Source organism: Stereum hirsutum (assembly GCF_000264905.1).
Source record: "Stereum hirsutum FP-91666 SS1 unplaced genomic scaffold STEHIscaffold_22, whole genome shotgun sequence".
NCBI classification, from domain to species: Eukaryota; Fungi; Basidiomycota; class Agaricomycetes; order Russulales; family Stereaceae; genus Stereum; species Stereum hirsutum.
In genome coordinates this window covers 369309-384745 of record NW_006763152.1, presented here as the reverse complement: position 1 = coordinate 384745, position 15437 = coordinate 369309, and the positions used below count along the sequence as shown (strand labels likewise).

The window sequence follows — 15437 nt, the reverse complement described above, 5'->3', positions numbered from 1 at the left end:
CTCAGTGGTAGAGCAGGGAGGAAAGATACACGATGCTATGATAGATCCATATCTCCCCGTCGCTGGTTCGACTCCAGTGTGAAGGTCCTTCACGACGCCGAATAGGTCACTTTTTTTGTCACTATGTACTCTATCGCTAAGCGTCGTTCGTTGGTCCGGCAGACAGCGGCCGGGTGGCGCAGTCATTTCGTTCCTTTGTTTCGTCCTCCGCGTACTGTGGCAATGGAGGCGTTAATGCGTAGATTTATCAACCTCCAGTAGCTCAGCGGTAGAGCAGGGAGAGAAGATAGCTCAAAATATGAAGAATTGATTTCTCCCCGTCGTTGGTTCGAATCCGGCCTAGAGGTCTCTCGCTATAACCTGACGAACTTTTTGCACAACCTTTCGTTTTGTTTGGCACCTCATGATGGCGAGTGGCGCATGGACCTCTTTCCTTTGTTTCGTCGCAGAGCAAACCGTGACAAAGTGCGTTCACGCGTAGACTCATCGTCCTCCGGTAGCTCAGCGGTAGAGCAGGGAGAAAAGATACTCCAGGGTCCTGTTCTGAGTCTGAGCCGTGTCTCTTCTTGTTGCGTCTGCTGAACTTCTTTTGACTCAGCTTGTACAGCCCTTACCTCCGTCCCCCTTTGCTTGGGTCCCCATTCTAACGGAACCGCTGCTCCATCATGCCCCATTATCGCCACTCTCTACCTTGTTTGTCGTCAGCGCGTCAGCCAAGAGTCGTTGCAGTGTTGAGCCCGTGATTTTTGTCTGTCAACGTGGGCTTGTACGAATAAGTATATCAGTGTGCCCAAAGAAGAAGAAAGGTAGAAAAGCGAAGACAATGAGAGCTGGCCTCTGGTATCTATTGAGCATGAGTCAAAATGCGTCGCTTCGCGACCGCTCTAAACAGAGGTTTGTATGTCCTTATTTGCACCTGTTTAGCCACCCGAAACAAGCTCGCGTCTTGGCTCTTTGGCACTTGTTGGCGTCTGCCGTCACCCTGGACCGTGGCCGATTGTTTCGAGGTCTCAAAGGTTCGTTCCCTTCCATGTGTAGTTCTAGGTGCTGAGGTGAACATAAGACCATCATTTACGCCAAGGTAACTATACATACATAATTGCTCGATAAATAATCATACGCCGCTACACCTATATCGAACCTGTCGCTCATCAAGCAGTTCTCTGACTGGGAACTGCGCAGCGCGACGTATATGAGCCACTTCGATCCGTCCTCTCCTGATTCCGTTTCTCGAGCCCTGGCAGCTCCCATTCCATCGCCACACAGTGTGTCTCCTTTTCTCTTCCACTCTCTATGTCTTTGCGTCTCGCCTCATTGTCATGGTACACCACTATCTCCCTCTCCAAATTAATCCTTCTCGCAACCTCCTCCGCCAATCGCCGCTCCGCTTCACCTTTGTCCGCCCTCATTTTCGATTTTAGCGCCTCCAGCATCTTGAATACCTCTTCCCTCTCCTGATCTGACCGTACCTTCATGTCCGACGCCCGAGCAGCCTCTTCTGCGAGACGTTTATCGCCGTCCTTCCTCTCCCTCCTCCTCTCTACGAAGGATTTGGTGAGATCGTCCTCTAACTTCTTCATGGCTGTTCTTCTCTGCACCACCTGCTCGATTAAGCCATCCACTCGGCACTTCTCGTCTTTCAGTTCCCGCTGCACCTTCGAAATATCTTCGTGGAGCATGCTGCATTCGGCGTGAAGCTTCCCCGCTGCCTTCCGCTCCGAATCCACCTGAGCCTCCAAGTCGGCTATTCTCTCCGTCATCCTAGCCTCGACGTCCGACCTCGTCTTCTCTCTATGGAGTTGCTCCTCAAGATCCTCCCACTTCGCCGTTTCCGCTCGTAGATTCGCATAAAGGGCGTCAATTGCTGTTTCCGCGATCCCTTGCGCCTTGATGAGCTCGTCCCTCTCCGTCGCCATACACGAAACTCTCTCCTGCAATACCGCCTTGAACATCTTCTCCGTTGAGAGCTGATCGGCGACCCTCTCCCTCTGAGTTATCTCTGTACGCACATTCTCCTTGAGGGCTTCGATGACGGCCGTTCCCATTTCCTGGGCTTTGACGAAGTTTTCCCTTTCCCTCTCCATGTTCGTCACCTTCTCCAGCAATTCGTCCTTCTCTTCCTGCTCCTTCGCAAGCTGCTTCAGAGTTTCCTCTTTCTCAGCAAGAGATGTGCGCGCATTTTCTCGGAAAGTCTCGATGATACTCTCTGCGGCGACCTGCGCCTCTACATGTTCATCGCGGTCTCTTGTGGCCTCCTCGATCCTCCGCTGATATACGTTCTCTCGCACCTTCTGCTCTGCCTCCCACTTCTCAATCAATCTTTCCTGCATAGCCTCAACTTTACTCAAGACTGAATCCCCCCATCCCTCGCTCACGGTGGACGCGACTTTCTCCAGGTCTCGCTGAAGCGAACCATACGCCTGCTTCGGCACGCGAATCGTCTTGACGCGAGAGAAGATTTCTAGGCGCTTGCGAGGTGGTTTGCCAGTGAGACGGGTGAAGTCGTCCTGGATGCGGGAGATGGACGTAGAGACTGTGGAGAGGTCGTTTGCGAGGGTGGATTTTGCGTCGCTGAGAAGGTTGTGGAGTGTATTGGGATTGCGCTCCCGGGGTGAATCGTTGGGTAACTGGGGCTCCGAGAGATGAAGAAGAGCGTCGACGGAGGATGAGATTGGATTTAGGGGTACGCCTGTGCCCCTGCGTGCGTTGTCGGCCATGGTTTATGACACGTATACGTGAGAAACCTGAGAGCGAAAGACAAAGACAGAGCTTAATGGAGAGAGATCCGATATACTCGGAGGCGACTCGCGGGGAGGAAAAGTGGCCGTATCGTCAGGCTAGTCGGGCGGGTATATATACTGGTGGCCACGCGACAAACAGGCCTTGTGTCTCATTACAAATGACCGTCGTTTTCATGTCCGGGCACAGCTCCGGGAGCTCGCGTGTCGGAAGTGTCATTGTCCACCCTTTTAGGGCATGGCTCTCGATCAGTGGCGGTCTCCCTGGCGATGCTTCACCACGACTGAAACACGAGGTTGATCATGAATCAAGTCAAATTATGTTCCGAAAATCCGCTCACGGGTGTGAATGTTCGAAGCTAGCTATTGCAAGCTCCAGTGTTCTGTAAAATCAGAAGAAATACAGAATATATTCGTCCGCATTATTGAAGACCTTGAAGTCATTCAAAAACACTATTGAGTCTTGCCCACTTTATGAACCGAACGATATATCCCAGGATCAACATTGGTGTTAACAAAATGCTCGCAGAGAACGGTTGACGAGTAATTACACAGCTACGATACGAGGTGATGATGACTATAGATTCAAGAGATCCTCGTTTGTACACCTATTGGCACACCAAGCCCTCTGTTGTAGACACACACGCTGTTGCGCGATGGAAGACCAGAGATAAATTTGTCAGTCAAAAATGTCACCCATGATTGGGGAGAGGTATCAATATTGCAAAGAGTAACTTACTCCCACTAAAAATGGGTCCGTTCTGGTCACATTGGTTCACGGTGTACTTGCAGGCATGTGCAGGTGCATAAACATTCCTTTCGTTGCAGGCGGACGCTATAACCAAGCGTGTCAGTTATTTCCTACGTGCGTAAGAAAGAGAAATCATAGTTTACAGGGGTCACAGGCGACTTTCGCAGTGACTGCAGGAGTCATGAAAAGGAGTGCAGAGACCAAGGTGAAGAAGACGGTGGTGAGCTGCATGATACAGATGAATAGAGAGACGTTTGTGTGTATGTGAGTGTCGAATGCGGATGATTAGTTGGAGGGGACGAATACGAGTTTATATATTGCATCTCAGGCGCTTGCCTAGAGGACTCAAAATAGCTCGTCGTGGAAGAGAAGAAAGTCGTGAACAAGAGCATGGCCGTCCTGCCAATGACAAGGCGACAGCGGGTCAAGAGTATCGCCTCTATTCTCTCTTAGAACAGCGTTTGCAAATAATGTAGTCCAAGAATCAGTGCCTAGATGCTGTGGCATAGACAAACTCTGCGAACGTCGTACGAGGTGAAACGGTGTACAACATGCGCGTTCAGAAGTGCAGCCTTAAGGATAATGGACGCCAGACTGGACGCCAAAGCTTCTAGACCTGCTCCTTCGGGAGAGAAGTTAGAACTCACTACGAATGATGGTACCAGCCTTAGCTCATAATACCTGAAGATAATCAGGCACTGAAACGAACAGCCATGATCATGACACAAGCAGTCTCGTCCTCAGAAATGGGCTACGTGTAGGCAAAGGCTTTGTTGACTTGATTATTTCTTTGTTCGATATATATGGAAGTCATTCGTAATCCTGTGTATACGCAACAGGAAGTAAGCCTTCAGGCCGGACAGTGCCATCAGAAGTGGCCTACCTTTAGGAAATGCTGGGACGCACCTCACTACGTGTGACGAATCAAAAAGATGTGTAGTCCGTGAATTTTATACCAGCCAACGTCGTCGCTAGGGAGTATTCTTTGATTTCGTACTTGCTTCCCCCCAGAATGGAGCTATTTCGAAAGTTATAGAAATAGGTCGGCTTCAGCGATCTTAGATGCAGTTCATCCGTCTGAGATGTATACACTGATGTGAAGCACAAGGGAAGCACAAGTGACAATGTGTAGCCCAGTGGTATCCCACGCACGTCAAAGGGTGTGTCCAGTTTTTGTCAGGGTGGTATGGGTATGTACGGTGAGCACGTAGAGGAGCAGAAGCAAGGGGACGACTTGAACGCGTCGCGTCGCGTTCGCCGAAAATGGTCGTTGTATGTCCTTGTTTGGATCCGGGTGGCACTGGCAGGGCGCTCAGCCCTCGCCACGTTGGCGCCGAGACACTTGCATCTTGACCGTCTGCTCTTTGGGCCTCTCACAACGCTTCTTCTGCTCAGGCCTGTCGTACGGCACATCTGTACTGATGCTCGCTTGGGTGCGTCCTTTCCAGTATCGCGCTCTTGTTCTCTTCTTCAACAGCTCGAGGTGCAAGACTGGCATACTGAGTACCAGTCAGGGAGTGCATATAACTCGTTGATCCAAGATGGTGGACCACCAAATTATTAGAGAAAGGAACTGTAAGTACAAAGTCGTGGCCGTAGCTCTGGCGTTCTCTCCCCGCTCCATCTCCCCAATTAACAAACCGGAGCGCTACCGTAATTTGTTGCGGAACTCCCCTTCCCCCTGCTCCCGCAGCACTTCACCATAGCCCCAGTGTCGACGCTGTTGCCAGCGGGGCCTGAGTAGGGCCAGCACTCGGTCGAAACTTCGTTGAAGTACGCCTTCTGGTTCACGGCGGCGCAGCAGTCCTTCGTGACTTGGTAGTTGGCGCATCCTGAGCCGTCGAGAGCGTCTGTGCAGATCTCAGGGCCACCTATCACGGTCACCATGTTAGCATGGGTCGAGTACTACGAAGGGCGGCAAGATTTTTACCACGACGGAGAAGGGAAGCATCTGAAGTAGGAGTGATGTCAGCTCTGTGTACATCGTGGGGACAGGCTGGTGTATACTCACTGGCAACGTTCATGGTTGTCAAGTAGACAACGCAGAGAGCGACCGAGGACATGAAGCGTGCAGAGAACATCGTTGGTGGTGTAGGGTAGGAAGAGTAGTCGTGAGAGCTGAAATTTGATGAGGAGGAGGATGGTGAGGGAGTTCGAGCGGACTGACCTGATACTTATAGGTAATTGTCCGTATGGGTACGTCTACTTCGTCTCTTGAGATCGGTCACTGGGTGGGTTTCTCTCCACGCGAATCTTGGTATGTGGAGTTCCCTGCACATGGATTGTAACTCACCGTACAGTGCACATCCACACCCAATATTCACCGTTGATATTGGGGTTCGTCCAAAGACCTCCACCTCCGTTCATTTCCCCTCAATCATTCGCGATCGAGAGAATCGAGAGCATGATGGATAATATCATTACGTTCGTGCTTATTTATCCACTATGAAAGAGGTCGAAGTGATCGTCGAGCCTTTCAAGGACTTCTGTACTCTGTCGACGGTGTCGCCGTTTTGTTCACAAACTGGCTCCAGGTGTAGTGTCACACCAAAACACCCCGAAGATTTCACGAAGATCCATCGCAGCCATAGAGAAAATCAAATGCAGCGCAACTTTACTGCCATACCTTTTGTACTGGCCTGGTACTAATACATGAGTCGTGCCAACACCATGTTTGACCGCCTCATATTACTGTACTTTTTCGACCAAAGGTTCATCAGAAATGTACGTCACCCATCAGTTTCGCCCCGGTCACGGTTCAGAAACCGTGCGTGAGCGTGACGGGACCCGTAAATAGTTCAGAAAACAACGTAGGCGCTTGCAAAAATGATTATTTTGCGCAAGCGCCTGCCGAGGTCACTGTTCGCTCACCATGCGTTATGCGTGAGGTCACGCAGGATTTTGTTCTGTTCACCAGCGCGGAGAACGCGTGACGAACCTTTGATCGAAAAAGTACAGTAATCTGGTGAGATATAAATAACCGTGATGTACTCAAGGACCCCGCTTCTGTGGACTCCTGTTATGAGGCGGTGTTGTTTTATTTGGCATCAATGATAGTTTTTGGGCACGTTTCGCTCACTCGTCTACCTCTGATGGCGTTGCGACGATCATGCACAGGTCAGGAAGATGATCTTGCCAGAGGTGTGCGTATCCCTCTTTCATGTCTATAAAATCGTCAATAAATCACTACTTCTAGTCACATGCAAGAATATCATACCGTCACTTCACAGTACACTCTGCGGTGAGAGATGGCTTGGAGATGGGAAGTGGGGAATGAGACTGATGGTCGGTGCCACCGCCACACCAACATTCATCTTGGCCAGCGCCTATTTTCCGACACACCGCCACTGAAAAAACATATCTTCCAGTCGGCGAACGATCAACTGACCAGAGCGACTGGATCTCATCCGCCTTGTGTCGTACAGGAAGTAAACTACCAAGACATTGCGCTGTTGCATCGTCGAGCACATGTGTATCGCGTCTCTGGTTGTTTGTCTGGCGGTGCTCCCGACCCCAAGTAACAACCTAAGTACCTACTGAGCGGTACCCTTGCTCAGACGATAGCTGCCGTATCTTGTTGGGTGTTATACAAGATTCGCTTGCTGTTTTCTTGAGCACTTACTGTGCGATTTATTATACGGGCATGCCTTCCAGTCAGCGAACTCCGTCTCATTTCCAGTCCATCAGCTTGCCTGTCCACCCCACATCTTTCATGACCACCTCTGCATCATTTGATCAGTATACATTGCTGTATTAACCTCGAATGAAACGCACCCCATCGCGGTGAGCGCTCGTTCACCCGTAAGTCTCCAGATATATCCACTCAAAAGCACTGTGAACTGTGGCCCTAAGTTCATCCACTCGACAACAATCAGGTATACAGGATCACCAGACCACCTTACCTCGTCGATCGACGGTGAACTCTCCTTGGCGCTGTTACATACGTGAGCCCGGATCAGGCGGGCCACAGCAATCCGTCCCACTTCCACGAGCGCTACAAGCTAGCAATTCGTCCATCTCAGAGGATGAGTCTCGCTAACGGCGAGAACCCCTAATTTAGTGGAAGATGCTCCACCCATAGCGATGCAAAATGCATACGATTTGTGTGCTGGAAACGTTTAGACGTGAAGTTTGGTGTCGGTGTACCGAGCTAAAGGTAGGAGAATTGCAGGTATAAAAGCATTCGTGGTTTGACCTCGTCTCAGCATCAAGTCAATCTTGTCCCCTCATCCACTCCTCTACACTCCTCTACACTCGAACAGCTCACTAATACCAAACTCCCCTCATCGACATCATCATCACAATGCGTTTCTCATTCACTCTCCTCGCTGTCGTCGCTTCCGCCGTCGCCGTCTTCGCATCTCCCGCCGCTGAGAACTCTGGTATGTATCTCTCCATACGATCATCATGTAGCACCCAGGCTGACTATCAAGCTATTTACAGAGGGAGGCATCTACAAGCGAGGTATACATCTCTATTCTCATTCCATCCGCACCTCTCGCCATGACCTCCAATCGTCGAAGTCGACTAACCACCCCTCTTCCCATCTCAGGTGGCCCAGAAATCTGCACATCCAACCTCGATGGCTCAGGCGAGACTGACGAGCAGGTCACGAAGGACTGCTGCGCCGCCGTCAACCAACAAGCGTACTTCAACGAGGCCGAGAAGCAGTGCCAGCCGTACGGTGGACATCTCGGTAACAGCGTAGACACGGGTGCTATGGTCAAGTGCTGCTCTAGCAGAGGTCGTGGGAGCAAGGCTGTCTAAGTGATACGGTCGTGAAGCTTTGGAGAGGGGAAGGTAGCGGTTGGAGGCTGGATGGAGTGAGGTGCTGAGTGACGAACGTATGCTTACTATTATATAATGTCTTTGATGACTTTTGGGGGCCTGGTTATTTATTTGCGTCGACTTCGGTCAAGCGTTATGATGAGCACGATTTCGAATGAAGAAGATACATATTTGATCAACTATTTGGACCTGCAGAGATTGTGAAGTCGAAGTCACAACTCCTTTGATCTTTTTCTGCGACTCGCTTCTGCGTCAGTCAAAGTCGCAAGATCAGGGTGCCACAGTCGGTCCCAGGGTAGATTACTTATCTCTGCATAAAGGGAAAATGCGGTCTCTGCTCGTCGATTCGAGCCATACGCTAGCCAGCTTGAAAAGTTTCCCTCTCCTTGAGCACACGTCGACGTCTCACGCCACTCCCAAAGTCATTCTGGAAATACATCCATGTGCGACCGATCATCCGTCTAATCTAACCTTCAGTAGCTCAACGGTAAGAGCATGGAGACAACGATGCGATCATCTCTTCGTCGCTGGTTTGATTCCAACCTGAAGGCTTGAGTCTTGAATTCATTTTCCCCGACAGGCAGGGAAAGATCCGCCTCCCACGGAGTACTTTCAACCAGCCGCCTGAAGAAGTAGCAACAAAGGTATTATGGGATTCGCGACCGGGAGACAGCGCGTGGCAGACAAAAAAAAAGATTACATTGTCCCCGGGCTTGGCGGAAAGGGAAAGCATCACATCGGAAACAAAGGACAACGGAGAACGTATATGTTCAATGTCGAATACGCCCAGATATCCTTCAGTAGCTCAACGGTAGAGCGAGGAGAAATGATAGCCTCACATCTCGCGCCTAGGTTGTCTCCTGGTTGCTGGTTCGACTCCAGTCTGAAGGTTACGACGAGGTCACGGAATGACACACTTTTTCCCAACATGGATAACAGAGATGTACCACTTGATTGACCGTATTAAATGTGTCTAGATTCGTGAAGAGATTGAATTTTAGTGGAATTTTGGAGGACACATTGGCGGTGAAAGATACTCGCAGGTTGCGTAGTCCTCTTCGTTCCTTATGAATACCCACGCGCTACTCCCGACTGTAAGGAAGACAAAGTACGATCGATGGATCAGTCGGATCATTACCTAGATTAGAACCTCCAGTAGCTCAGCGGAAAGAGCAAAGAGATACATATACTGACCACAAGAGATGTGACTCTTAGTCGCCGGTTCGACTCCAGCTTGGAGGTCCTTCAGAGATTCAGCTGATACCTTTTTGCCATGCAGAAAGGTAGGCGAAATAACTCTGCTCATCACAAAATGAGTGAAGTGTTATCCACCATTGACAAGGAGAAGTCTTTGTACCTATCCGTCATCCTACATCGTCGAAAAGAGGGTCATTTGAAGCTCAAAGCTCGCCACCGCACGGTCGACCAGATATAAACCGTCTAGTCAAACAACGACGCAGATCGCGCTAGACGCAGTGAAAGCAAAGGCACAATGGAAAAAGAAGTCGAATGAATCTTGATTTCACATGGCATAATAAATGGGCATCGACTAGGGAATACAAGTGGAGCTCGCCTCGTAGAATATTTCCTCATAAGGGATGGCAAAGTCAGCACCACACCAAACAGTCCCCAGGCCATATATCTTGAGTCTCAGCTTCATTAGCGCTGACACAGCGAGCAACCACATGTCCTTGACTAGATACACATACCCAGAATCTACGTATCTAGACTGTTCCCCCCATAAAGTCCGCTCATCATCGAACGGGGAACATGGCTAATGACCGAGTTCGGTTACCAGACAAGTGCCCACCGACACCAGGTATGCAATCTCAAGACCAGAGAAGGACGACGAAGACATTCGTTCCTCTTCACTTGAGGCCACGCATGCAGTACCGGATCATAGCCCTATGGCACTTGCTATGGCACACCCCACAGCTGCATGACTTGCACGCTGAGCGGCACAGATCCTTACCGGTCAGCGCTTTCTCGCACAGCCATAAAGATGAGAACTTCGACCAACAGATGTATGGAATCGCGGTGCCGTGGAAACGAAGGTTAAGCAGGGATCCGTCGTGAGCCGCCGACTGTATCACAACATCTGTGATGTGGCACATATGGACTTAGGGTGCGAAGACGCCCCGATGATGCAGACGTACATATGTCGAGGGAGAACTAGCCACGTCAAAATGGCCAGCGCAGCCTAAAGGGTCCGGAGAGAACAAAGGGCCGCAGGGAGGGTGTTAGAGCGTGTATGGAGACAAGGAGCACAGTCTGCGCTGCGAGTCTGCGACGTTATGGTCGTTGTTTTGAAAGAGCCAGCTGAGGCGAGAACAGGCTGAGGCTGCGCCACGTGGCGATCATTTACATGGTTCCGGTGGTCCGGGAAGATCACGCAGACACGTTGAGATCGAATATCTGTCCGGCCTGGCCCAATTATATCCATACCCACCGCAATAAATACCCCGTCTTGGTTTCATTCACCCGCCTTGCACCTTGCACCCCTACATACACATAGGCCTACCCTACCCCTCATTGCTGACGACATGGCGTCTATCTCCCCTTCTCTTGCGCGTAAAATAACGTCTCCGCCGGTCGCAGACGCTGCCTATCCCGGAGGTACCAAAGTCAATGGACTCGGGGTCGAGGATATGTTTAAGCAGATCATGGAGGTTGTACAGAAGTCGGTGCGTGCACGTAGTAGCATTGGACGTGAAAGAGGACGTTTCTAATCATTTCGAGGACCTGTAGAATGCAGAGATTGCTGAGCTCCGTCAGGAGTGCTCTGACTTGAGACATGCGAACAACAACCTCGAACGTCAGATTCGTGAGGGCCTTACACCAGGGGTGAGTACATATGCTCTTTGCTCTCATCTTTTTCTTGTTCTTTTCCTCGTCAGTTGGAGAACTACTATGCAAGGCAGGATGATGTGCTGCGCACCGTAAAAACAGGACTACTCGGACATCTACTCGACGCGTCGTGCACAGTTCCGCTGCGTAGGAACTGGGGTCCGTTGTGGGCTCTCACTGTGCCACGTCGATCAGCAGCACCATCTGATACCTTCGGCACTCCTTTGCAGTCTCGTGTCTCTCCTTCTCGATGCGAATGAAGAGGTATGAGTATGAGAATACATGCAGCAGCTTTGCCATTCGCGTTTGGCGGAGACTTCATCCGTTCGAGCTCTGTCTGGGCTCTATTACGGCGTTCATGGCCGTAATGCAAGAAGGCCGAGCACTACCTATGAAGATCACTCTTAGGAGACCGGCCTTTTATACCCATTGTCGAGATGTTCGTATTTCATGGCGAACACGTTCATCTGGATGCCAAGGAGGAGGGCTTCAGGTTGTGGCGTGGAAACTATTTATAGACGCAGATCACTTTGTGGCGCTATTATACCGGAAAGCTGGGACGCTGAAAACATGATGAATGTCCAAGTGCAGCATAAGGGTTTGTTCTCGGATTGTACTCCTTGCAGTATATTCCTACGGTGGCGCATTTACTGTGCATTAAATTTACGTTTTTGCGCCACCGAATCTTCTGCGCCTCCTTACCTACTATATAAAATGCAAACAACACGATGGCTAACATCTACTCCAACAGCACCACAACGGCTCCCGAGGAGCAATCACTCCAGGCTTCATGACCCCCGCCCCCGGCTCCCCCAACCTCCGCGCCAAATCGCCCTTCCTCTCCCCCGGCGCTGTCCCCGCCCTCGCCATGCCCCCCTCAATCCACATCCCCTCCCCCCTCGGCGACCACACCTCCTACCCCTTCGGCCCCATCCGCGAAATCCCCGGCTTCTACGTCGTCATCCCCGCCGGTGGCGCCGGCACCCGTCTCTGGCCTCTCTCCCGCGAAGGCCACCCGAAGTTCCTCCTCGACGTGACGCTGCAGGGCCGTAGTCTCATTCAATCGACTTGGGATCGTCTGTTGCCGCTCACTACACCGTCACGCACGACCATCGTCGCCGGTGCGCCGCATATGAAAGCGATCTCTGAACAGCTCCCCGATCTCCTCCCGCATAACCTTTTCTGCGAGCCTGGACCGAAGGATTCCATGGCTGCGATTGGGCTCGCTGCTGCCATCCTAGCTCGAAGGGATCCGAACGCCGTGATTGGGAGTTTCGCAGCGGACCATATGATCTCAGGCGACGACGCGTTCTTGAGCGCCGTCTCGGAGGCGGTCCAGGTTGCGAAGAAAGACTACGTCGTGACGATCGGCATCGCGCCCTCGCACCCATCCACCGCGTTCGGCTACATCCGTCTCGGCGAAAAGCTCGACATCGAAGACGCGCCCAATGCTCGAATCGTGCAGTCTTTCAAAGAGAAACCGGACGCGCGGACGGCGAAGGCGTACATCAATACGGGGAACTACCGCTGGAACGCAGGGATGTTCGTCGTGAAGGCTTCCTTCCTCCTCAAGCTCCTGAAGACGTATAAGCCGGAATTGGAGGAGGGACTGCAGAAGGTCGCGGCGGCGTGGGACGACGAGACGTTGAGGGCGAAGGTGCTGAGCGAGGTGTGGCCCGCGTTGGAGAAGATTCCGATTGATAATGCGGTGGCGGAGCCGGCGGCGGCGGAGGGGAGGGTGGCGGTCGTGCCGGCTACATTTGGGTGGGACGATGTGGGGGATTTCTCATCGTTGGCGGATTTGTTGCCTGCGGAGGCGAATCAGTCGAGGGTTCTTGGTGATCATCATCTTGGTGCGCTTATTTCTCTTTTTTTGCCTTGTACTTTTTTTTTGTGAGCGATGCTGATGTGTGGCTTGTCCGGATAGTCTTGACGGAGCAGGTGGCGGGTGGTATCGTCGTTCCGGGTTCAGGTCGTCTAGTCGCCCTTCTGGGTGTAGACGACCTCATCGTCGTCGATCTTCCTGATACGGTGATGATCACTACCAGGGCCCGATCCCAAGAAGTCAAGAGGCTCGTGAAGAAGGTGAAGGATGCTGGCTGGAAAGCTCTGATCTGATCTCCTCCGGGGTGACCGCTCATAGCGAACGAAGAGGGCCTTCCAATGTTTCTATACCCGCGTTGTTGGACTGGACTATGGACTGCTTCGAAGCTCCGAGCTTTGTGGATCAGGACCGATCTGGCGCTTCTGAGGCGTGCAATCTTCTCTCTTCTTTTCTTTCTACCAAACTGAACCTCTCCACTCCATTGAAATTTGGACCTCAAAGTATCTATATATTGACATTGTTTCTGTTATCGCTCTTCGATCTTTACTTATCGCATCATTTTTGCTGTACTTTATTCTTCTTGATTCAGTCTCCTGTTTGTCTGTTTGTCTGTCTGTCTGTCTAACATTACTCTCGAGGAAAAAATAATGACTCGGTTGCTGTGCTTTCTTTCTTTGTGTGCTCAAACCAGGGTATGCGACCGGAGGGGATTCGGCTTGGATTCGGTGCAAAGACGATACTCTGACCACTGCAAAAAATGAATTCGAGGACAGGAAGATAATTACCTCCAGCTGGATTCGAACCAACATCACAGAGCGTAGTATGGTGGGTGTCTGAGCTCTACCGGTTGAGCTAAGGAGATTAACGAGTCTTGGGTGGAAAGGGTGGGTACGCTTCTGTTTTGTTTGCTGTCTTATGATTGTCTGGAGGCCGGAGTTCCCCAAAGAAGGTGGATCCTTTGTTGTCGGAGTCGTGTGGCGCACTCTCACGCCACACGTCTTTTCACTTAAGGGCGGCGCTTGCCGGAGGTTCGTCTTTGCAGAGGTAGCGACTGGTAGCGAACAGCTGGAGACTCGAGAGTGCGCCCATGAAACTTCTGGAACTCTCAGCAGTCTCTAGCTATGTTGATCTCGGCAGCACTAGAACATCTAGCTTTGCGGGTACCGAACCCCTACAAAGGACCGACTGCATTCACAGGCTGTGCGTGCGTAGAGGCCATTGGCGCTCTACCTCCAGCCAATATACACTTCGCACATCCTGGGACAAGCGGCGCACCCAAGCGATTGCCTGATTCGGACGGAACCGCCCCGTTGGCTCACTCGTCCGCCACGCGTCTCGCGCGACTTGGAGAGCGAGAACGTCGACGCGCCGCTAGCTACCTTTTATCGAGCCTTTCTTAGCACACTATTCCCATCCATTTAAGCCTTATGCTGCACAGTAAATATATTCTAAACATGCATAAAGGTGGTCTCAAGGACCATGGACATTGTTGGAGCTGCAGTAAGGAGTAGCATGAGGGCCACATCTCTCGCCACCCAAAATACTCTGAGTATTGGCTGAATCTGGATGTCTCACATTTTTGGTGTTCCTATTCCTTCTCCTGCAAGGCCCAATACTTCTTTCAGATGGCTCGAAAATCCGCCAAACCTCGAAAACCTGTGGAGCCCGAAGCAATAAGTCAAGGTAGTCAATGGTTTAACACATCACCGAGCAAATACAATGGGAAGACGAGCTCCTCAATCGCCTCACCGAAAACGTCGTCGTCGGATGTCTTACCGTTACAAGGCACTACTACTCCTTCCACCAATACCCCGCAGCCCGAAACACCCATTCATTTCCCTACCCCTCTCTCTGCTCCTCCGACAAAATTCGTGGTCTATAAGTCCAAAGAAGCCAACGGAGACGAATCATCTGGCTTGAATGCCCATGCACGTGCCTCCGATATCCCTCTTGACCAGTTGTACATCTCCTCCCAGCAAGAATCCGAAATCCGGGCCCTCTACGCTCACGGAACGTCCGTCGTTGACCACATCTTCGATATAAGCGACAGGTTAGACCAGGCGGAGGCAATGCGACTTCTTGAGGGCTATGGTGTGGACGAGGCGTCGAGGGAGAACATGGGGAATCGCTGGAGCATTCGGTGGAAGGGGGAGGGGCCGAAGGTGGGCGGAAAGCCTTCACAACGGGTTCTCTATCAATGGTGAGCACAGTTGCTGATGATCCAGGCTAGAAGAGAATATTGATAATCGGTCAGTAAATGCGGGTACAACGAAGAGAGTCTTGGTTCGAAAAAACGCCACACTACCTTTCCCTTCACCTCCTGTCTCGGTCACTGTGAAGTTGTATACTCCACCAACATCGTATTGCGTATACGAGGGCTCTTCAATCACAACGATGCTTGCCGTTCTGCAAAGATGTCTCACCTGCCTGTATTCCCCGTTCATCCCGAGGTCTGGAAAGTCGCACTGCGTCAGCTACGGGATGGAGG

At 51.4% G+C, this 15437-nt stretch overlaps 5 protein-coding genes, 2 non-coding genes and 3 pseudogenes across 10 annotated transcripts; 7 read left to right on the top strand and 3 right to left on the bottom strand.

The window, feature by feature from the left end:
* The first annotated feature begins 251 nt into the window (after window positions 1-251).
* On the top strand, window positions 252-347 carry STEHIDRAFT_t306. Its single transcript has one exon. It is a non-coding gene; the product is annotated as a tRNA-Phe (tRNA).
* Window positions 348-1151: 804 nt separating this feature from the next.
* Window positions 1152-2717, bottom strand: STEHIDRAFT_163228 (uncharacterized protein; the record flags this gene model as incomplete). The annotated part of the gene is made up of 1 exon (XM_007310899.1): window positions 1152-2717. The coding sequence occupies one exon, from the start codon at window positions 2715-2717 to the stop codon at window positions 1152-1154; it is 1566 nt and encodes a 521-aa protein (XP_007310961.1).
* A 2404-nt stretch (window positions 2718-5121) lies between these two features.
* Window positions 5122-5570, bottom strand: STEHIDRAFT_163227 (uncharacterized protein; the record flags this gene model as incomplete). Its single annotated transcript, XM_007310898.1, has 3 exons — window positions 5122-5360; window positions 5420-5440; window positions 5501-5570. 3 exons carry the CDS (start codon window positions 5568-5570, stop codon window positions 5122-5124), a joined length of 330 nt encoding a protein of 109 aa, XP_007310960.1.
* Window positions 5571-7792: 2222 nt separating this feature from the next.
* On the top strand, window positions 7793-8423 carry STEHIDRAFT_126269 (uncharacterized protein; the record flags this gene model as incomplete). Its single annotated transcript, XM_007310897.1, has 3 exons — window positions 7793-7871; window positions 7933-7953; window positions 8042-8423. 3 exons carry the CDS (start codon window positions 7793-7795, stop codon window positions 8254-8256), a joined length of 315 nt encoding a protein of 104 aa, XP_007310959.1. The 3' UTR covers window positions 8257-8423.
* Window positions 8424-8747: 324 nt separating this feature from the next.
* STEHIDRAFT_t307 lies at window positions 8748-8828 on the top strand (annotated as a pseudogene). The gene has a single exon. The product of its transcript is annotated as a tRNA-OTHER (tRNA).
* Window positions 8829-9071: 243 nt separating this feature from the next.
* STEHIDRAFT_t308 lies at window positions 9072-9168 on the top strand (annotated as a pseudogene). Its single transcript has one exon. The product of its transcript is annotated as a tRNA-OTHER (tRNA).
* A 258-nt stretch (window positions 9169-9426) lies between these two features.
* On the top strand, window positions 9427-9519 carry STEHIDRAFT_t309 (annotated as a pseudogene). The gene has a single exon. The product of its transcript is annotated as a tRNA-OTHER (tRNA).
* A 1260-nt stretch (window positions 9520-10779) lies between these two features.
* Window positions 10780-13608, top strand: STEHIDRAFT_143058 (mannose-1-phosphate guanylyltransferase). Its single transcript, XM_007310896.1, has 4 exons — window positions 10780-10961; window positions 11026-11121; window positions 11876-12977; window positions 13052-13608. Exons 1-4 carry the CDS (start codon window positions 10821-10823, stop codon window positions 13240-13242), a joined length of 1530 nt encoding a protein of 509 aa, XP_007310958.1. The 5' UTR covers window positions 10780-10820; the 3' UTR covers window positions 13243-13608.
* A 123-nt stretch (window positions 13609-13731) lies between these two features.
* Window positions 13732-13811, bottom strand: STEHIDRAFT_t294. Its single transcript has one exon. It is a non-coding gene; the product is annotated as a tRNA-Gly (tRNA).
* Window positions 13812-14574: 763 nt separating this feature from the next.
* Window positions 14575-15153, top strand: STEHIDRAFT_163224 (uncharacterized protein; the record flags this gene model as incomplete). The annotated part of the gene is made up of 1 exon (XM_007310895.1): window positions 14575-15153. One exon carries the CDS (start codon window positions 14575-14577, stop codon window positions 15151-15153), a length of 579 nt encoding a protein of 192 aa, XP_007310957.1.
* Between the last annotated feature and the right edge of the window lie 284 nt (window positions 15154-15437).

What these genes read in the sequence shown, in the direction of transcription:
- STEHIDRAFT_143058 (XM_007310896.1), top strand. Translation starts at nt 10,821, where the DNA reads ATGGCGTCTATCTCCCCTTCTCTTGCGCGTAAAATAACGTCTCCGCCG. An exon ending in TGGAGGTTGTACAGAAGTCG is followed by an intron (nt 10,962 to 11,025) that starts GTGCGTGCACGT and finishes GAGGACCTGTAG; the next exon opens with AATGCAGAGATTGCTGAGCT. An exon ending in GTGAGGGCCTTACACCAGGG is followed by an intron (nt 11,122 to 11,875) that starts GTGAGTACATAT and finishes CTACTCCAACAG; the next exon opens with CACCACAACGGCTCCCGAGG.